Below are 22,172 nucleotides of genomic sequence, written 5' to 3'. Positions count from 1 at the left end.
GGTTTACAGCTATATCGTCTTGTTTAAGTTTTTGCCGTTTCCTCTTAAAAACTTTACTGTCAGAATTTTGAGTTTTTCAATTCGCTGTTCGCCTGTTTAGAATTGGAATGTCTGCAACAAAACTACAACTCCCAGTATGCACTGCTACAACACGGCCGCACCTGGAAAGTAGAATTTGCTTATTGCTTAAACTGTCGACAGGCACGGCAAACTTAGCCGCTTGATATTTCGGTCACAAAAAAAAAAAAAAAAAAAAAAAACACGACAGAGGTAAAACTTTACACAATACCGAAATGTGAATAAAAATTGTTTATTTCCCTTTCTATGAACCAAGCAAATGTCTTAAATCGCACTACCCCAGCAACAGAGCGCGCTACCCCAGCAACAGAGCGCTCTACCCCAGCAACAGAGCGCGCTACCCCAGCAACAGCGCGCTACCCCAGCGAGCGCTGTCAAACTGTCAAACAGCAACGCGTCTCCACAATTGTTTCGTGTAATTGGCCAGAGAAACACACTTTTCCAACATCGAAATTACCTCGGCAACGGACTCTCTGCTTTCAATTTTTGGGCCAAACTGCATTTCCCATGAGGGAGTCACAGTAAACACCTGTAGGCCACCCGAAAAATCTGACTGATGGTAAACCACGTCTCACAAGGCAGAAATGTTAGCAAACCTAAACACCCTCGAACAAACTAGTGAACATAAAAATTCCAAAATAATTATATATATTAAAAATAAATGTTAAAGCGAGTAATTTCGCATCTTAACTGTTTTTTCAGCCTGCTCGAAAAACAAAACAAAACAAAAAAAATTGCCACGAAAACCTGAGGGCAAAAAAAAGAAACAACAGACAGGGCACTCTGTATGCAAACCTTACGTTTTAAATTGTGTTCAAGTTATTCAAGTTGTTACGATTTGAAATACAATTCTTGATGCAGTTCCCTCTCTATCACTGACACCGAGTAAGCCCGCCCCACAACAAGCAGCAAAACAGAACTTCGTACTCTGGCAGCAAAACAAATTATTCACCAGAGATTATAAAAAATAAAATAAAATAAAATAAAAAATACTGCAGGGGATACTGTTTCATACATGAGAACTGAATGGCCGACCTCGGGGTGGGATACTTGGATAAAACACTCTGGCTTCGCCCCCCCTCGGGGTACGTGTCAGCATCCCTCCCCTCGGGTGTGGATTAAACTCTCATTATTATTATTATTATTATTTATTTCTTAGCAGACGCCCTTATCCAGGGCGATTTACAATTGTTACAAGATATCACATTATTTTTACATACAATTACCCCAATTACCCATTTATACAGTTGGGTTTTTACTGGGTTAGCAATCTAGGTAAAGTACCTTGCTCAAGGGTACAGCAGCAGTGTCCCCCCCACCTGGGATTGAACCCACGACCCTCCGGTCAAGAGTCCAGAGCCCTAACCACTACGCCACACTGCTGCCCATAGCACACATTACCACACTCTATATTTAAGTCATGCTGTGGAACTTAAATATAGAGAGAGGTGTATATATATATATACATATATGTGTGTGTGTGTGTGTGTGTGTGTGTGTGTGTGTCTCTTTCCTTTTACTTCATTTATACAGCGATACCAAAAATATTGATTACGTTTGCATTAAGTTATCTAATATGTAAATCTAATAACAGCAACCACACCAGCAAGATGGGCCGAACGGCTTCCTCTGTTTTGTAAACTTTCTTATCTTCTTACGTTCTAATAATAATAAATAAATAAATAAATAAATAAATAAAACACCCAAGAAAATAAAAACATGCCAGATTCGACAGCTGCGGCGCTTTCACGTGTATGGCTGCTGTGACTGAGAAAGGGCCTCCTCGGATTCGCCGAGAAGTAGGGCAGGCGCCTGCCTCCTCTTTCCGCAGCCTCGGAATCGCGTTCAGAGGCGGGCGGAGCGGTGCTGAGGGGCGGCGACGGCCCGATCCAACTCCCGCATTGGCGGAGGCCGCGATCCGTTAGTGGCTTTGTAGCCTTTGGGAGCCGTCCAACAAGGGGGCGCCGGGCAGGCAGAGCACAGCGCGCCGTGACAGAAGCAAAGCAACCGTGCAAGCGGGAGTGAGCTGCAGAACTAGGTCAGCCGCCCTCATAAATACTGTAGCGTGTAAACCGAGGCTGGTTAACTTCATAACAAAGACCACGCCTGCTGCTGGGATTGCAATCGCATAAGGCATATGAAATCGGCGACAACCTCTCGTGTAAGTTTAAGAATCGACATACGGTGAGATATATTTAAATTATTTATGATATAACAGCGAGTGATGTATTTATAGTACGGGTGTTGTTTAATTTTTATGCAGTTTATTCGGTAGTGTATTTATATGTGTGTTTTTGTTCTTTATTTCTAAAAACGTAGACAATTATCTGTGAGGATTTGGTTGTCGCGTTGTGGATTTATTTGGAAATATGCGTTCATACTTTCACAGCTGTTGAATAACATGGCTAATTTTAAAGATAGTGAATAATTAGAGTAAAATCTAAAACGGTTATTTGCCTGTGCTGCGTGAGGAAACTACAGGATTATATAAATATATATATCTATATATCTATATATATATATATATATATATATATATATATATATATATATATATATATATATATATCATTTTTTAAGGGAGATTTTAAAACTAAAATTAGCCAGTAATGTGCAGGTCTGCCTGTCCCACATTATGCTAGCCTATGGGTGCCATGACAAAAGTAGGTCAGACTGCTCTAGATCCACAGCATGCAGAATGGCATCACATTACAGTTGCCAGGGAGCCTTTACTGAAATCTGACCAGCGCTTTGCAAACTGAGGACAGCAGCACCTACACACAGGTGAAGTACCGCGCCAGGAAAAAAAGTAGGTTATGACATAAAGGTGAAACTCTGTGAAATAACTTCCAGTTTCCTTGAGAATGGCTCATCCAGTTGCGATGAAACCTGGTAGGGACATTCTTTATTTTGTTTTGGAGGGTACCGGACCTGCTCTGGAGTTGTGTTCGCTGAGAGGCTAAGGGAGTCAATATTTTCAAAAGTGCTTGTCTAAATTTGATGAGCTTTTGCCAGAATGTTTTTGTTTTCCCCAGAAAGTTCTTATCCCCTGCTGTTATCCGCGTAACTCCTTGTCCGATTGTGAAGGGTCTTGGTTGAGACATTATTGAAAGAACCAGAATATCTGATGGGTCCAGCTATAAAAGCAGCAAGGGCAGAACGTCTTGAACAATCGCCGTTTATCACGATATTATCACAGATTTGTTTAGTTTGTATTGTTTATTGTACTGAATTCCCATTCTCAGTGATCATTGTGTTGCTGATAATCATCTACAGGGCTTTCCCAACCCCGGTCCAGGGGTCTCCCTGTGACTGCTGGTTTTCATTCCAACTGAGCTCTCAATTACTTAACTAAACCCTTAATAAAACTGATAATTAGCTTAATCAGACCTTTTTAATTGTTTTCAGCTCTTAAACAGAATAGAAAGCTGTTGTATTGAATGGAAACCCAGATTCTTAATGCAAATATATTATTATTATTTATTTCTTTGCAGACGCCCTTATCCAGGGCGACTTACAATTGTTACAAGATATCACATTATTTTCACATACAATTACCTGTTTATACAGTTGGGTTTTTACTGGAGCAATTTAGGTAAAGTACCTTGCTCAAGGGTACAGCAGCAGTGTCCCCCACCTGGGATTGAACTCACGACCCTCCGGTCAAGAGTCCAGAGCCCCTAACCACTACTCCACACTGCTGCCCAAATCCATATACATAAATATGAATTTAGTTATGAGGTCTAATCCTGGATTGGGGGTTTTCTTTGACTTGAAGAGTAAATGTGGCAGCAGTATTGTTATCTGGGACCAACTTTACTGTGTGGGTAACACTCTTGTATACCCAGCCGAATCAATTCAATACTTATCAGTGAATATCATTTGGGACACCATGATAAGGGGCTTGTGCTAAGGGTTAACTAACTAAAAAACTTCCACTTTTCTGTACTAACACAGGGTCTTCGCCTGCAACAATGGACAGCTGGAAAATGGGATATGTCCACATTCAAGATGAGGTCCACGACCTACAATCTGTGCACGTAAAACCAGAGCTCCCAGAACTGCAGACGGGGAAGAAGATCCCCAGATTCCAATACTCTGATTATCCTTCCTTGCACAAGTGCATACAGCAGCTTACTGTACCCCCTATAGACACCTGGAAGAGGAGATCCCTTCAAGAGAGGGTCCCGGAATTAGAACCTGTCCACATCAAACAAGAACCGGAACCTGTTCAAGAAGAATTCCCAGATCTTCATGTAGTCCAAATTAAAGAGGAGACCCCTGAACTAGAATCTGTCCATGTAAAAGAGGAGGACTCTGTCCATGGGGTGTCTGGATTTCAATATGTGGACTATCCTTCTTTACTGCAGTGCCTTCAACAGCCACCTGCACCCCCAGGAGAAGACTGGAAGAAGCACCCAGAAACTCCCCTTGAACGAAGGGTCCAAGCGGAAATCCCTGGAACAGACTCGGCAAATCCTAACGACAGGGGGTCTGGATTTCAATACGCAAACTATCCTTCTTTGCTGCAGTGTCTGCAACAGCCTCTGTTAGGAAGCTTGAAGGTCAAACCAATGCCAGAAGATGGTCCTCAACTGCGCTATCACGAGAAACCAGACCCCTTTATTGAGGCTGAATTGGATTGTGGGGCTCCCGGAAGACTGCATACGACCCCCGTCACCAGCTGTGAAGAGAAATCCGTCGGCTTCTTCGACCACGAAGGCGGGGAAAGTTCCGGAAAAAATCGCCAGCAGAACCCCGTGCCCCTCTTCATCTGCCCGGACTGCGGGAAGAGCTTCCGGGATTTGAGGAAGCTCCAGATCCACGGTCAGACGCACAAGGGCAGGACTCTGCACAAGTGCCAGCAATGCGGGGAGACTTTCCGTCACCTATCCACCTTCCGGAAGCACCAGAGAACTCACAGCGGAGCGGCTGTGCATACCTGCCCGGACTGCGGCAGGAACTTCTCCAGATCGGACAGCCTCAAGATCCATCAGAGAACGCACACGGGAGAAACGCCGTACAGCTGCAACGACTGCGGGAAGAATTTCAGCCATTTGGGCAACCTGCGAACGCACCAGCGGATTCACACAGGAGAGACGCCGTACTGGTGCGCGGAGTGCGGAAAGGGGTTTAAGAGGCTGGATAACTACAAGGAACACCAAGAGGTGCACAGAGGAGAGACCCCTTTCCTGTGCGCGGAGTGCGGGAGGCGCTTCAGTCAACTGGGAAGCCTCAACAGGCACCGCAAAACTCACGCAGGCGTGGCCACTCATCACTGCACACAGTGCGGGAAAAGTTACTGCCACTCGGCTGCCCTGAAAACGCACCAGAGAACTCACGCAGCACAGGCTGACCCTGCACAGGACACACACACAGGCTGACTCTGCACAGGACACACGCAGCACAGGCTGACCCTGCACAGGACACACGCAGCACAGGCTGACCCTGCACAGGACACACGCAGCACAGGCTGACCCTGCACAGGACACACGCAGCACAGGCTGACCCTGCACAGGACACACACAGCACAGGCTGACCCTGCACAGGACACACGCAGCACAGGCTGACCCTGCACAGGACACACGCAGCACAGGCTGACCCTGCACAGGACACACGCAGCACAGGCTGACCCTGCACAGGACACACACACAGGCTGACCCTGCACAGGACACACGCAGCACAGGCTGACCCTGCACAGGACACACGCAGCACAGGCTGACCCTGCACAGGACACACGCAGCACAGGCTGACCCTGCACAGGACACACGCAGCACAGGCTGACCCTGCACAGGACACACGCAGCACAGGCTGACCCTGCACAGGACACACGCAGCACAGGCTGACCCTGCACAGGACACACGCAGCACAGGCTGACCCTGCATAGGACACACGCAGAGGCTGACTCTGCACAGTACACACGCAGCACTGGCTGACCCTGCACAGGACACACACACAGGTTGATCCTGCACATGCACATCCACAATGCCTGTGGTGAACTTCTGTAAGGGGGTGTTGCTATACTATTTAGGTTTCAATGTGCAATATTGAAAGAGGTGTTATTTCCTGCTTTCAGTTAGTGTTGCACTTCCTTGATCACCTGTAACTGCCCCTCCCTCCCTTTCAATGCATTCTTTCCCATCATTAACCAACCAGCCAGACCCCTATTGAATGACATGCTTGCATCCAGCCAGTCACATGACCTGAACACACTGCTGAGGTGAAGTGATCCCAGGAAGTGACGAATTGAAAGCAAGGCATGCAAGTTGAGAGCCGTCTTTAACCTAGTGTGGTATCAGATTTTTAAAACTGAAAATACATGTACGTATGGAATAATGCTTCTGTCGAAACCCGCAGTCTACATAGTGAATGGAAGATGTATGGAATTATTCCCTTGACGTTACACCACGCAGGAGACTATAGTTGGACTATAATGAAAGTTTTTCTCTTCCAGTCGCTGTGTCTCATACTTTCTCACGCAGGAAAAGCCTGGGACAATCCAAGAGCAGTTCTTCGTGTGCGACTCCTCTGCTTCCTATGTAAATATACGTTTTCGGTCGGAGTATATGAAAAAGTGCTGCTTGTAGGATTATTAGTGAAGTGGTAGTGCCGTGGCACTTCTGTTCACAAAATCAAGGTTTAAAATCCGTTTTCTAGCACTAGCAGCATTATCACTGCCCACCTTTTTTTTGGGCTCGAAGGTTTTGCTGTTTTTTTTTAATTCTACCTGTAGCTTGTACAGATATTTTAGATGCACCGCTATAGACTGGAAGCTGCTGCTGCCTCCAGGTACCAGTCACTGTGTGCTCTGAACAACGGTTTGCTTCCAAATTGACCTACAGTAAATGTGACAGGTTGCAGCAGCTTAATGGAATATATGCATATCCTGAATAAAAAAAAATAAGAAGAAGAAGAAGTAGAACGGGGATCAGATGTAATGCCAATAAAGCTAATTATAAGCCCTGTCCCTATTGGATACTATTAGTAACAACTACTAAACTGCTTACTGGTCCCCAAGGTCTCCCCTGGTAAAGGTTCGGCCGTGCGGCGTGCAGGGTTAGTTTTTTTTTTTAAAGTAACGTGAAGTAATTCCCTTTGTGGAATTATAAAGAGGTAGTTCTGCAGCACATCAAGATAAGTTAACCTTTCTTTGAAACCCCACACTGCACTCCAGAAAGCACAGGAACAAATGACCTTCAGAAATGAGTGAGGAGGGATTGTTCTCCCTATTGATGCTCACAGAAGAACTGATGGAATCTGCTTCCATAAAGCAGCATTGCACTGTTTTTTTTATTGTCACTGTGTTTAGTTATTGGTAGCCTATTCCATGCAACTCTCTGTGTAAAAAGCGTTTTCCTGCCTTCACTTCTCAGCTTACTCCCTCTCGTCCTACTCTCTGTCCCAGGTTCGAAGTAGGGACTTGGGTGAAAAGGATACCTTAACCGTCTACATCAGCGTTGTCTTAGTATTTAATTTCCTACCTGTTTAATATTGTGTGTTCTCTGGCTACATATTCAGTGAGCAAGGAAGCAAAGGGGGGTGAGCAGTGGGGTAACACGGGCACCCCCATCCCCTGGCTGCATTTATTGATCTGCATCGCAATGTTCTTATTTGCAAACCAAGATTTCTAATGTATTGTAAAAACAGCTTTCTGATCAATAAATCTTTTTTTTCTATTTGAAATTAGCCTCATTTATTTTATAACTTGTAGTGCAAGGTGACTTTGATATGGTCTCAACAGAGCTCTCAAACATATGTAAGTGCAGCTGGTACACAAGAGTGTAACCATTAACCTGTCCCCCCCTGCAACACACTACCCTTTAAAGAAATACCACACAGAACAAATGTGGCATCTTACCTCCACTAGGGGCAGCACAGTGTTGCAGGGGGCAGGTTGGGGGTTACACACTCTGCTGAGGCAGCTGTATTTACATGTTTGAGAGCTCTTATCGAGGCCACAGCGAGGCTTTTAAACTGAGAAAGTGACGACTGAAGCAGAATGACACAAAGACCATCTCAACAAGAAGAAAACCGTAAAACTTCAATTAAAATCCTCCTGTGTTTATTTACAATATTTGCCAGCAGACCCGGCGCGGATTGGAGACAGGCGTTTATATTAGATCTCTAGCTTCACATGCTTTATGCGGTCATTGAGAAGCCGCTAACACACAACCTTGTAGCAACATTGTAACTCAATTTAAACACTCCAGCAACTTTGTTAAAAGGCTGTGTGTCAGTGGGAACTAAGTAACAGTTTTGTTTCATAACAAAATTAAATTGTATTGCACACCCTCAAGTATAAAGCGAAAGTATTATTATGCACTGGTTAACAAGGATACGGTATGCAAAACATTGCAAAATGAACAAGAAGAAGAATTAATTTGTATTTAAAAAAGGAATTAGATCTAGCATTATTATTATTAATAATAATAATAATAATAATAATAATAATAATAATTCAATCCACTAAAAGACAGCCCTGTAGATATCAGAACACAGGCGTGTAGGCTACGCTTACAACACAATAATAGTAATAATAATAATAATAATAATAATAATAAATAAATAATAATATAAACTTATAAAATGTTTTTAAAAATGGACAATAAAAGCAATAAGTATCATTATCAAAAATAATGTATTGTTTAATCTCAAACTTGTGCATTGTTAATACAACAAAATGTGTTAAAATACACAGAGAGGTTTGTATCTGGCCCTACTTCAGCACACTTAAAATTATCAAAACTTTTACTAATGTAATAACTGCAAAATTACGTTTTCTGTTATTGTTATGTGTTAATCCTGACAATCACTTGTATATCATTGTAGCTTTTAAAAGGATTTTGCCATCATCTCCACTTGATTAAAAACAGCTTCTAATTCCTCAAGAGCTGTTTCAAGGCAGAACTCTGCCACGCGGAAGGGAAATTGAAAAGATCAAAATACCACTTGATTTCTCACATAAACATCTGAAAAAACACAAGCAAGTTAGATTGAGCCATCGAGAAATACGATAAAAATCTCACCTTCACAGACTGCAAACGTGAAAAAAAAGGTGTACAAATATATTTAAATAGCATTTAATTTATTATTTAATAACCATTTGGTGTACCTATGTAGACATTTTTTTTTATCTATGAAGTAAAGTAGTATCACAATTCATCCAGTCCATTCAAGTATTGAAAGATTGTCCAATAGAAAGCTTGCTTCTAAAAACATCAGGTCTGAATTCATCCAATTTCGTAGCAGCAAAATATGTGGGTGTTTTTTCCCCCCAATCCTGGGGCTGTATGTTGTCCGCGTCCCACATGCAAGACTGCACTGCAAAACAGCGAGCGTTCGTTTTTCTCCTACAGCAGTCTGTCATGTGAAGCCCCCTGTACACCTGTCCAACGCACAGAACTGAAGTTGTATAGTTCAACTCCAGATGTGGTTTCAGTTCAACTCCAGATGTGGTTTCAGCTCAGCTCCAGATGTGGTTTCAGCTCAGCTCCAGATGTGGTTTCAGCTCAGCTCCAGATGTGGTTTCAGCTCAGCTCCAGATGTGGTTTCAGCTCAGCTCCAGATGTGGTTTCAGCTCAACTCCAGATGTGGTTTCATACTCAACTCCAGATGTGGTTTCAGCTCAGCTCCAGATGTGGTTTCAGCTCAGCTCCAGATGTGGTTTCATACTCAACTCCAGATGTGGTTTCATACTCAACTCCAGATGTGGTTTCAGCTCAGCTCCAGATGTGGTTTCAGCTCAGCTCCAGATGTGGTTTCAGCTCAGCTCCAGATGTGGTTTCATACTCAACTCCAGATGTGGTTTCAGCTCAGCTCCAGATGTGGTTTCAGCTCAGCTCCAGATGTGGTTTCAGCTCAGCTCCAGATGTGGTTTCAGCTCAGCTCCAGATGTGGTTTCAGTTCAGCTCCAGATGTGGTTTCAGCTCAGCTCCAGATGTGGTTTCAGCTCAGCTCCAGATGTGGTTTCAGCTCAGCTCCAGATGTGGTTTCACTATTCCAAAGCAGATGTGTATTCACAGCTGCAAATCGTCTGCCCAGTGACTCTGCAAACAAAAAGAAAGATAGAAATTATAAAACACTCCAATTGACAGCCCCACTTCTACAGGGATTCCAAGTCACTATATTGTACAGCTGTGACCAAAAGCTTTGCAGCACCCTACAGAACGAACACATTTTGCTTCCTAAAGTCAAATGAGACCTGCTGAATAATGTTACGTTAACATATTGAATTGCACACAGCTTTGTAGTTTTCCCCATACTGAACGATAAACTGAAAACAATTGAAAAATGGCATTTCAAAATCTAACATGAAATACTACTGTACTATTATAATGGCTTCCGGTAGACTTTTGCAAGATCATTTTGTAGTTTTTGTAGTTCAATAAAATATCTAAATTATATATATATATATATATATAAGAGAGAGAGAGAGAGAGAGAGAGAGAGAGAGAGAGAGAGAGAGATTATTTCTTTTTTTTTTTAATTAGGTCTCAATCCTAAAATTAAAGGGGTTGCAAAATTTTTGGCCATAGTGTATATATTATTATTATTATTATTATTATTATTATTATTTATTTCTTAGCAGACGCCCTTATCCAGGGCGACTTACAATTGTTACAAGATATCGCATTATTTTTACATACAATTACCCATTTATACAGTTGGGTTTTTACTGGAGCAATCTAGGTAAAGTACCTTGCTCAAGGGTACAGCAGCAGTGTACCCACCGGGGATTGAACCCACGACCCTCCGGTCAAGAGTCCAGAGCCCTAACCACTACTCCACACTGCTGCCCACGTATATAATGATAACCCCAATGTCATAAAGGCCTTGCTTTTTAAAACAGACTGTTTTTTAAAAATATATAATTTAGAGCGAGCTCTGTGGTGGAGAGGCAGGTACAGGTCTTCTGCTGCTGTATTAACTCGTCAGACGCTAGCAGGAGATTCAATACAGTGCGATCGCTGCAGGCGAGGGAAGAGGGTTCAACCAAAACCAGCGAATGAAAGTGTGAGGGGTACATAACAGTCTTTTAAGTAAGTGACAGTATTATTCACTTACCTGGGATGCTGATGATGATGTAATCTCCTCCAAATCGCCATAGCAACCCTTCTTGTAGCGAATCAGGCTGCCCCAAAGCACTTGGTTCTTGCAGCTGGAAATCATTTTAAAAAAAAAAAAAAAAAATTCAAAAAGAATGAAAGAAAGGCAAATCAATGCTTTGATCAAACTGGTGAGTATGTGTGAGTGTGTACAGCCATTTCTGATGGATTTGTGTGTGTGTGTGTGTGTGTGTGTGTCAGTGTGTCTGTGTGTGTGTGTGTGTGCGCGTGTGTCAGTGTGTGATAGCTAAATCCATGCTATTCGGTACAATGCTGACCGAATAAAAGTGATGTCAGCGACCCCATCGCGATCGGGTCGACCTTTGGAAATAAAAAGAAAATGCTTTTTTTTTTTTTTTAATCTCCAAAATAGCCTAGTTTGACACATTTGGGGCTACCCTGGAGAATAATTCAAACTCGTCTTGCTCTGACATGAAGGGATGATCGGATCTTCCTCTGGTGTCGGATCTTGCTCTTCAGATCGGCTTTGGGTAAAGTGAGTTTTCTGCGCGATGGGGGTCACCCGCAAGACAACCCCGAGCCGAGCACGAAAACATTCCGGCTTTCTTAAAACGGTCAATTCACTCCAAGCGGACAGGGTCGTATTTTAGCTTGGGATCCTCTCACGTATCCATTCATCGTCTGTATCAGTGACACACCGCGAAGGTGAACGCGTGTGCCGGTGTACAGAGAACACAGCTTTTGATGTCCGAATGTTTAAACTCACCTGGGGCAGGTACCTTCCACAGGAAGTAGATGGGCGGGCTCCGTCTTGAGGAATTCCTGCGCAAGACAAGTCATGTGACTCGTCATAGTGCACGAGGGATGAAAGCAGGAGAGGGAGTGAGCTGGCATCTGGAGAGAGAGAAAGAGAGAGAGAGAGAGAGAGAAAGAGAGAGGTTTTTAACTCTATTTTGGTTCCAGGTATTGTTTTATACACGACATGTTTCTTGCTTCAGGGTTTGTTAGCTAGCTCACCTTTAACCTCAGGGGATGCATTAGTTATATTAGTTGTCCTGGCTGGTGATTTGATACCCCCATTCACATTGAAATATGTATTGAGCAATTCATCACCCTGGTTAGCCTGGAACAAATAAGAATTATGGAGGATTTCTACTGAATTTCCTAACCAATACTTTAAGAGCAGCACAGAAATGAGGACCAGAGGACACTGCTGGAAATGAAGTATGAATAGACGACACTTCTTCACACAGAGGGGGGGAGGGGGGATGGAATCGGCTTCCTAGTCATGATGTTAAGGCAGAATCATTAGGATCCTTTAAGATCAGACTTGACTGAGCTTCTAAAAACAACCTGATCCCTAGTTCTGAAATCCCAATCCCAGATTCTAATTTTCCAGGTATATGAATATCACTTTAAAAGGGGGCTCAGTAAAAGAATGATCTAGGGCAGCAGTGTGGAGTAGTGGTTAGGGCTCTGGACCCTTGACCGGAGGGTCGTGGGTTCAATCCCAGGTGGTGGGACACTGCTGCTGTACCCTTGAGCAAGGTACTTTAACTAGATTGCTCCAGTAAAAACCCAACTGTATAAATGGGTAATTGTATGTAAAAATAATGCGATATCTTGTAACAATTGTAAGTCTGCTAATAAATAAATAATAATAATAATAATAATAATAATAATAATAATAATAATAATTATTAACCTGCTTACCTGGATCTTTTTCCGGCAGACGTGACACCTGCCAGACGGTCTCTCTGGTGAGCGGCTGCGCTCCTCGCCGGGGTCCTTGCTGCTGGTTTTCTTGGCTCGCACAGAGCCGAACGCCACAGGCATGTGTAAGGGGGGCTCGAGGCCCGGCTGGAAGTCTTGGCGGTACTCCTGTCTCAGCCAGCGCGCGGTCAGGGGCAGTCGGCTCCACGGCGCCACCCGCAGCATGTGCGAGAGGACGCGCCAGTGGAAATCCAGGCTGGACTCTCGCTTGGACTTGCGGGAGACGAGGGAGAGCCTGCGGGAGGAGTGAGGGTGCTGCCAGGCCCATTCAAACTGGGGAGAGAGGGACAGCAAGGCAGGGCATATAACAAAGGTTCAGTTTCTGCACAGGAACATTCACGAATGAGAGGAGGCCATTCGGACCGTCCGGTTCCTCGTAGCTGATTGATCTCAGAACTTTGGCAAATTGGGTCTTAAATGATCCAAGGGATTCTGCCTCAACAACACGACTAGGTAACCCATTAATCTGTGAGGAATGATACAGACCACTCGCTCTCAGACACTGTCTTTGCAAGCTGTATTCTTTGATTCTCTCAATGAATTTCCATTGCAGGCATCCATTATAAATTAACCTTTTCATTGCCACACTGTTTGCTAGCCTCTGATACCCCTTAGACCAGGGTACCTTGGCACTTCCAATTCATTCCATTGCAGGACTTTGTTCCAACCAGAAGGTCAATTCAATAATGAAGGATCTGGTTGGCTCAAAGTCCTGCAATGGAATGGATTGGGAGTGCCGAGGTTGCCTTTCCCTGCCTTCGATTATACGACCGGGGACGCCTGTTTTTTTGTTCAGGTTAAAAGATCTTCAAAAGCAGGTGAGAAGTTTCTTCAGGTGCACTCACCCTCAAAGCCGCAATGTCTGAAGGGAACCCGTGCACTATCAAAACCATTTCCCTGTGAGAGAAAAACAAAACACACACACACAAAAATACATAATTAGTACCATGAAAAGCGAAGTAGACCACCGTGAACGACACCTACTGTTTGTAGAAATGAGACACACATTGACACGCATGCTCTGCCTGCCTACTTTACTAGGACCCGTATGTGCTATCAAGTTGGGCCACCAATTGCCCTGACCACAGCATTGACATGGCCTAGACTCCACAAGGTGCTAAAAAGCGTCTCAAGGGATCCATTCAGTCCTTATTATTTCTCGCCTACAGATGCCTTGACCAGACTGCACCCAGCTACCTCCAGACCCTCATCTCTCCCATCACCCCCACTCGACCTCCCCGCTCCTCCTGCACTAGAAGACTGGCTGTACCTCCTCTACGCTCCCCTGCCTCCAGAGCCCGCTCCTTCTCCACCCTCGCCCCGCAGTGGCGGAATGACCTTCCTACAGATGTCAGGACTGCCCAGTCCCTGACCACCTTCCGGCGCCTCTTCAGGATTCTCCTCTTCAGACAGCACCTGTAGAACTCCTCTTTTCCCTCTGGACACTTTATCACTCCTTCCTTAAATGCACTTTACTTGCTCTTATCTGCTCCCTATTTTACTGCATTTAATCCTGTACTTTAGAGTACTGTAATCTGTCAAGTGTCATTTAATCAGTAGTATTTTTGTATTTAATTATATCCTGATGTAACTATCACTGACACTGTTATCTGCTCCGTTATTGAATCATATTTCGTCATACTTGTACTTGCTAGAACCAAAGTCATTGTATTTTATGTTGCTCTAAATTGTATTAATACTTGTCCTGTGATTCTTGAAATGTATTTTTGTTTACGACTGTAAGTCGCCCTGGATAAGGGCGTCTGCTAAGAAATAAATAATAATAATAATAATAATTTCAGTTGGTGCAGAGAGGCAGGCAGAAGATCAAATCCAGCCAACAATGCTGAGCCCTGATGGCTGCTTTCAATAACGCACCCTCCACTGAGCCAGAACGGTTTGAGGAGCACGACAGAGACTTCTTCCACGGACACCACCGTCCCTGGATCTCAATGCAATCGAGCATGTTGGGGGGTGTACATGAACCGCGCACCTCTCTGAGTGAAGTATTAATGACTAAACGGATTATCACCCCCCTACTAAAGTGGCCAGGCACTGTGTGCACCTTGGATTTCTGTATTTGACCTCACCATGGTCCGCGTCCGCTTGTCCTCTTAGCCCCGCCCCTCTGCCGGCCCCCATTGTGCTGGCCAATCCGACGCTCTGGATTCACAGTGAAGCCGATGTAGATGCGACCTTTGAACTTGGGGTTGGTGCAGTACAGCATGTAGACGCCAAAGAAATTCTCCACCTCCACCACCATCCTCCCAGCAGCAGGGGGCGCTGTCTGCGAGAAAGAGAGATTACTGTGAACATGTCCTTGTCCTGCATCAACAAGCTGTGTAATCTTGGGAAAAGGGATATAGGAGTAGAAGCGCCCCCTGGCTGCTCTTAACTTCCACTGCAAGACCTGGGGTGAATGTGTTTACAAATCTGCACTACCATAGAACACACAGAAAAGCTGCAATAGTAAAATTGATGAAACATATTTGACTGCCGCAGGTTCTCTAACAGATTTTCACCTTTTTTCTTTCCCATTCTAAAACAGTCCTGCATACAAGTTTGCGCGCTTATCTCGTGTGCATTTGCACGATTAAACCTTCTTGTACACATACGTTTTGTCCATGTAAACTGGACTGTCAACAAAGCCTGCCGTTACTGCATAAGACGGTTTGTCAGCTTGCCTTTTTAATGAGTGTTACTTCATATTTATAAAACACGGAACGCTACTCTATTGGAGAATTTAGTAAATACACACCAAGGTTTATTTTTTTTTTTTAGTGTAAAAAGTTGCTTTTTTGTTATTACTACAACGGTTTTATTTTCATTTTATAAACAAATGGTGGAAAACAGCACTTTCGTCTTAAAACCGTGAGCCTTCGACTAATTATTTACGGTTATCGCTCAATATTGTTGGGCTCGATTCAGAATAAAACTGCCGTTTGTGGTGATTTAGTATTTTCTTTTCAAAACAAAACAAACCGCATTATTTTCGACATCAGACAGCTAGCTGTGCAGTGTCAATTGCATTGTACTGCGTTACCGTTTGTCGGTACTTTAAATTTATCAACTTTAAAAGAAACCAAAAAAATAAAACTTACTTAAATAAATCGACTACTGATAATAAATAACTTTAAATACACTCACGTGTAATAAATGAACGTGCTCCTTGATGCTGTAATGTATAGCGCTTTGTTTATTATTAAATTAATATTCGTGTATGCTTTTGTTTTTCGCCAGGCGCTTTCACAGGCAAAATTTAAATTTGGGTCCTGTAAGGAAAACGGGGAGAAGATATATGATTGGCTGGCTGACAAACATCTGTGATGCGATTGGACGTTATTTCTGTTGACGCGTCACGCGTCGTGTGGGGGATAGTGATTTGATTGGCTAATTGTGTGTAAGAGGCGGAGCGGTGAGTAATAGACTAGGATTCTGATTGGATGTTTGCTTTAAAGCGGTCCCGGATACGGCAGAGAGACTAAAGGACTTTGGTGTGATCGTTTGGTGGATTTAGGGACACTTTCCTACAGTCAGTGTGATCTAACCCGTGCTAGACCTGTTTGTCCCGCTTGACATCTGTATATCAGTTCGAATTGGACCATGTCTATAACAGCGGAGTCTCTTCGGAATAAACTGACAGCGGAAATGGGCGCTGTGCATGTGGTGAGTAATGAATGGCGGTGCAATACTGTGGTCTTCAACGCAAAACAATGCAAAACAAACAAAAATGTTAACAAAGGGAAAATAAGATCGTGTTTTTTTCGCTCTATCTACATTTGAGTTTTGCTTCCCTGAGCTAAAGCAGCGCTTGCATGCCGCATTCATGCCAGGTCATGTGATACCCCGCGCTGCGGCAGGTAGCAGCCGGAGGATGGCCTTTAGCGTCCGTCACAATATTGAACTCTGAGCAGCCAGTTAGCCCGTCAGCCTTCTCGAGGATCATTGTGTCATACCCTCTCAGATACGCTATGTGATGAGGAATACATGTGATAGTTGGTATGTACATATCTCGTTTCAGCCTCTGGACTGTGTGAGGTGCTGCGTGTCTCTGTGTGTGGTGCTGCGTGTCTCTGTGTGTGGTGCTGCGTGTCTCTGTGTGAGGTGCTGCGTGTCTCTGTGTCTCTGTGTGAGGTCCTCCATCTCTGACTGTGTGAGGTCCTCCATCTCTGACTGTGTGAGGTGCTGCGTGTCTCTGTGTGAGGTGCTGCGTGTCTCTGTGTGAGGTGCTGCGTGTCTCTGTGTGAGGTGCTGCGTGTCTGTGTGAGGTGCTGCGTGTCTCTGTGTCTCTGTGTGAGGTCCTCCATCTCTGACTGTGTGAGGTGCTGCGTGTCTCTGTGTGAGGTGCTGCGTGTCTCTGTGTGAGGTGCTGCGTGTCTCTGTGTGAGGTGCTGCGTGTCTCTGTGTCTCTGTGTGAGGTCCTCCATCTCTGACTGTGTGAGGTGCTGCGTGTCTCTGTGTGAGGTGCTGCGTGTCTCTGTGTGAGGTGCTGCGTGTCTCTGTGTGAGGTGCTGCGTGTCTCTGTGTGAGGTGCTGCGTGTCTCTGTGTGAGGTGCTGCGTGTCTCTGTGTGAGGTGCTGCGTGTCTCTGTGTGAGGTGCTGCGTGTCTCTGTGTCTCTGTGTGAGGTCCTCCATCTCTGACTGTGTGAGGTGCTGCGTGTCTCTGTGTGAGGTGCTGCGTGTGGTTCTGTGTGAGGTGCTGCGTGTCTCCGTGTGAGGTGCTGCGTGTCTCCGTGTGAGGTGCTGCGTGTCTCTGTGTGAGGTGCTGTGTGTCTCTGTGTGAGGTGCTGCGTGTCTCTGTGTGAGGTCCTCCATCTCTGACTGTGTGAGGTGCTGCGTGTCTCTGTGAGGTGCTGCGTGTCTCTGTGTGGTGCTGTGTGTCTCTGTGTGAGGTGCTGCGTGTCTCTGTGTGAGGTCCTCCATCTCTGACTGTGTGAGGTGCTGCGTGTCTCTGTGTGAGGTGCTGCGTGTCTCTGTGTGTGGTGCTGTGTGTGGTGCTCCGTGTCTGACTGTTAGGTGCTGTGTGTCTCTGTGTGAGGTCCTCCATCTCTGACTGTGTGAGGTGCTGCGTGTCTCTGTGTGAGGTGCTGCGTGTCTCTGTGTGAGGTGCTGCGTGTCTCTGTGTGAGGTGCTGCGTGTCTCTGTGTGAGGTGCTGCGTGTCTCTGTGTGTGGTGCTGTGTGTGGTGCTGTGTGTCTCTGTGTGAGGTGCTCCGTGTCTGACTGTTAGGTGCTGTGTGTCTCTGTGTGAGGTCCTCCATCTCTGACTGTGTGAGGTGCTGCGTGTCTCTGTGTGAGGTGCTGCGTGTCTCTGTGTGAGGTGCTGCGTGTTTCTGTGTGAGGTGCTGCGTGTCTCTGTGTGAGGTGCTGCGTGTCTCTGTGTGTGGTGCTGTGTGTCTCTGTGTGAGGTCCTCCATCTCTGACTGTGTGAGGTGCTGCGTGTCTCTGTGTGAGGTGCTGCGTGTCTCTGTGTGAGGTGCTGCGTGTCTCTGTGTGAGGTGCTGCGTGTCTCTGTGTGAGGTGCTGCGTGTCTGACTGTTAGGTGCTGCGTGTCTCTGTGTGAGGTCCTCCATCTCTGACTGTTAGGTGCTGTGTGTCTCTGTGTGAGGTCCTCCATCTCTGACTGTTAGGTGCTGCGTGTCTCTGTGTGAGGTCCTCCATCTCTGACTGTGTGAGGTGCTGCGTCTGTGTCTCTGTGTTATTATTATTATTATTTTTATTTATTTATTTATTAGCAGACGCCCTTATCCAGGGTGACTTACAATTGTTACAAGATATCACATTATTTTTACATACAATTACATTATTTTTTAACACATTATTTTTTACATACAATTGCCCATTTATACAGTTGGGTTTTTACTGGAGCAATCTAGGTAAAGTACCTTGCTCAAGGGTACAGCAGCAGTGTCCCCAACCGGGGATTGAACCCACGACCCTACGGTCAAGAGTCCAGAGCCCTAACCACTACTCCACACTGCTGCCCTGTGTGAGGTGCTCCATGTCTGACTGTGTTAGGTGATGTGTGTCTCTGACTGTGTGAGGTGCCGTGTGTCTCTGACTGTGTGAGGTGCCGTGTGTCTCTGACTGACTCTGTCTTGTTTTGGTGTCTCTAGGAAGTTGAGGACACAACTACCGATCACTGTTCTACTAGTTTCAAAGTTCTCATCGTCTGCCCCCAGTTTGAAGGCAAACCTCTTCTACAAAGACACAGGTACTTTATGGAGAGATCAGAACATTACAGTCACGAAAACTAACACTGCTTGGTTTGAAACTCGCACAAGCCCTGCTGCGCTCTCTACCGGGCTTCAGAAATGCCTTCAATGAAGTATATATTTTAAATGGGCCAGGAGTTTGATGTTAAATACATTGTTTCTCTCTATCTGCATGAGTGACTCAGTACTGGGTGTGATAAGAAGTGTGCAGTGAGCTCAGAGCTGATTCAAACTCCACCTTGCAATGATATCCCTAAACAAGGGGAGCTGTGAAACTCAGGACTGGGTGCAGGGCTAGTGTGAGTTCCACGCCTTGACACAGGAAACTAAACAAATCCTAAACGCATTGATCTTCTTAATGCGTTTACCCCTAGCAAAACTAAGGTATATAGTCAACAATTCTATAGATTGAAAATGGATATGATCATTGTATTGGTTCGCTAACATTTACACAAAAGGTATCCAGAGTTCTTGTGTGTGTATTTTAACCTGGGATGGTGTTCAGGGCTCTGATTTGCAGGAGGCTTTTTTCTTTCGTTTATTTTACTGTTTAATCAGGCTTTATTTCCCTGCATACAAAAAAAATAGCTTTTAGCAAGCATGTATTTTCATTTTGAACCATCGTACTTGGGGCTGCTGTAGGTTAAAGAAATATCTGTGTGCAAGACTCACCTGGAGGGTGAAACTACCCACACTGGTCTCTTTCCTGTCAATACCCAGACACTGTGGGGGTTAAATGACCCAGAAAGTAAAGCAATACAAGACTTCCTGGAAGGGGAGGGCAAACAAACTGGAAACTGTCTATTATTCTCATTAATGAGTCATTTAGCAGACACTTTTATCCAAAGCGACTTACAAAGACTAGGGGGGTGAACTATACATCATAACTGCTGATGCAGAGTCACTTCCAGTAAGACCTCGGTCTCATCCGAAGGACATAGCATCGTACCAGATGCCATGTTTCAAAATGAAGAGACATGTTAGGGTCCCGGGAGGTGAGGTAAAACAGGCTTGTTTGAGGTGTGTGTTCACTTCAGCAGGTGTGTTTGGAGATGCTGTATGCCATGTTCCTGTGTTTTATTTTCAGGATGGTGAATACTTGCCTCGCTGAAGAATTGAAGGAGATTCACGCTTTTGAACAGAAGACACTGACGCCGGAACAGTGGGAGAAACAGAAAGCAGATTAGAGAGTTATTGGGAAACACGTCTAGGTCATTCAAACATGTAATCCAACCATATCACAATCACAAACAAACTACAGGGTTGATTTGATCAGCTTCCACCCTGACACGACACAGATGGGTTTTATTAGAGTGTTTTACAGCACTGCTGACTGCCCCTGGATCGAGTCAACCACTGATTTGTAATCTCTAAAAACCCAGCTGGGGTTTATCAAGGTACAGACTGATCAAACTAATCCTTTACATGGCTAATTTGGCTAGTGCCTTCAGCGCTGTTATAAGACTATTCGAATAAAGCTAGACAAGCAGAAAACTGCGCTTCCCAGAGCGCAGAGGGAAAAGCTTTTGTAAGTTTTAACTAAACATCGGTTATTTATTTCTGTAAGAAAAGAAACAATTTTTCCCCATTTTATTTTTAATAATCTTGTTTGCCATAAAAACATGTTTTTTTTTTTGTAAAGCTAAATAAAGTTTGATCCTGATTCTATCTCAAATGTTTTATTTTTTTAAGACCAGTATGTGCATCTTTGCTAAAGCAGAGCCCCTGAGACAGTGATGTTGGGGTACACGCTGCTCGGGAAGGAGCGAGAATGGGGTACAACCACATTCTCACTCCTCTATAACAGCCCTGTACACTTTTAATACCCTTGCTTAGTCACTGACAACTCAACAGAAACATCCAGCACTATTTTCCACTGCTGTAAACTGGAAAGCCTGATTTATTTCAGTGGTTCACACGATGATGCTGTAATCACACTTTCTGTAAAACGCCTGCTTTATATTTTCGATTCAATCTATTTCCACACTGCGTGTTGGAATATTTAACTTAAAAGAGTAAGCAGAAGTAAGCTGGAATTGTTTGGAGTGATTCTTGTTTCAGTGACTCACAGATTGTGTTTGCTTGGGTTTGATCAGCCTGTCAAAGAGCTTTCACCCGACTGCAGGAGCTGCTCCTCAGTTCTAGCTGCCTGACAGACACACTGCATGTAACCTAGGCCAGATCAGCCAGAGAGTCTTTGTACGAGAGAGAGAGCCAGCGCCATCCAGTGCTTGCCCACTTTGGATCAGGCTTCCTTTTGTTTTGCTGGTGATACACTAGCTGTGCACTAGAGGGCGCTGGTGTTTACAAATATAAACACATTCTGGCTCATCTAGCCTAGATTACACGTTATTATTATTATTATTATTTATTATTACTATTACTGATTTCTTAGCAGACGCCCTTATCCAGGGCGACTTACAATTGTTACAAGATATCACATTATACATTGTTTCACATTATACAGATATCACATTATTTTTACATACAATTACCCATTTATACAGTTGGGTTTTTACTGGAGCAATCTAGGTAAAGTACCTTGCTCAAGGGTACAACAGCAGTGTCCCCCACTGGGTAGAGAACCCACAACCCTCCGGTCAGGAGTCCAGAGCCCTAACCACTACTCCACACTGCTGCCCTGTAACCTTGCAAAATAAGAACACAGAACTATTGCTACAACACAATATGCCTGTTTTGCTGTGGGACGCCTATACAGCACTAGGTGTTGCACTGACTGCAATTGCGTTTCACTGCACGCTAATGAAATACAAAGGTGTAAACATGTTGTACATTGCTGTGTTCTGTATGCTATATTGTGCAAACCTGCTTTATATTTTCAATATAAAGACACAGATACGCTTTAAACACAGGAAGGACGAATCTTCCGAACACAGGCCGATACAGTCACACCTTATATGGAGTGGAAGTGCTGTAGCTGATGCCTCCATGCTGTAGAGAAGACCACTCGCTGCCTCGCTCCTGATTGACACGAGAGAGCAGGTAACCAGAATCACGTGGTTTTGTCGACTCAGGTTCTCA

At 44.5% G+C, this 22,172-nt stretch overlaps 3 protein-coding genes across 5 annotated transcripts; 2 read left to right on the top strand and 1 right to left on the bottom strand.

The window, feature by feature from the left end:
- Positions 1–1,878: 1,878 nt before the first annotated feature.
- LOC117967621 (zinc finger protein 664-like) lies at positions 1,879–5,949 on the top strand. Of its 2 annotated transcripts, none has more exons than XM_059014371.1 (2): positions 1,879–2,239; positions 4,036–5,949. In XM_059014371.1, exon 2 carries the CDS (start codon positions 4,053–4,055, stop codon positions 5,460–5,462), a length of 1,410 nt encoding a protein of 469 aa, XP_058870354.1. In that variant the 5' UTR covers positions 1,879–2,239; positions 4,036–4,052; the 3' UTR covers positions 5,463–5,949. The 2 variants fall into 2 exon arrangements, with proteins under 2 accessions (XP_058870354.1, XP_058870353.1); XM_059014370.1 differs by having other exon boundaries at positions 1,879–2,262.
- A 2,614-nt stretch (positions 5,950–8,563) lies between these two features.
- Positions 8,564–16,179, bottom strand: LOC117967613 (structure-specific endonuclease subunit slx1-like). Of its 2 annotated transcripts, none has more exons than XM_059014372.1 (7): positions 16,065–16,179; positions 15,008–15,204; positions 13,763–13,814; positions 12,858–13,190; positions 11,911–12,038; positions 11,143–11,236; positions 8,564–10,124 (listed from the first exon to the last, which is right to left on the bottom strand). In XM_059014372.1, the coding sequence occupies exons 2-7, from the start codon at positions 15,178–15,180 to the stop codon at positions 10,095–10,097; spliced, it is 810 nt and encodes a 269-aa protein (XP_058870355.1). In that variant the 5' UTR covers positions 15,181–15,204; positions 16,065–16,179; the 3' UTR covers positions 8,564–10,094. The 2 variants fall into 2 exon arrangements, with proteins under 2 accessions (XP_058870355.1, XP_058870356.1); XM_059014373.1 differs by having other exon boundaries at positions 15,008–15,200.
- A 185-nt stretch (positions 16,180–16,364) lies between these two features.
- Positions 16,365–20,793, top strand: LOC117404624 (bolA-like protein 2). Its single transcript, XM_059014381.1, has 3 exons — positions 16,365–16,583; positions 19,032–19,129; positions 20,218–20,793. The coding sequence occupies exons 1-3, from the start codon at positions 16,521–16,523 to the stop codon at positions 20,315–20,317; spliced, it is 261 nt and encodes an 86-aa protein (XP_058870364.1). The 5' UTR covers positions 16,365–16,520; the 3' UTR covers positions 20,318–20,793.
- The last annotated feature ends 1,379 nt before the right edge of the window (positions 20,794–22,172 follow it).

The sequence above is a fragment of the Acipenser ruthenus genome, chromosome 48, assembly GCF_902713425.1.
Source record: "Acipenser ruthenus chromosome 48, fAciRut3.2 maternal haplotype, whole genome shotgun sequence".
Classification (NCBI taxonomy): Eukaryota; Metazoa; Chordata; class Actinopteri; order Acipenseriformes; family Acipenseridae; genus Acipenser; species Acipenser ruthenus.
The sequence above is the reverse complement of the archived record's forward strand: the minus strand, read 5'-3'. Positions and strand labels throughout refer to the sequence as shown.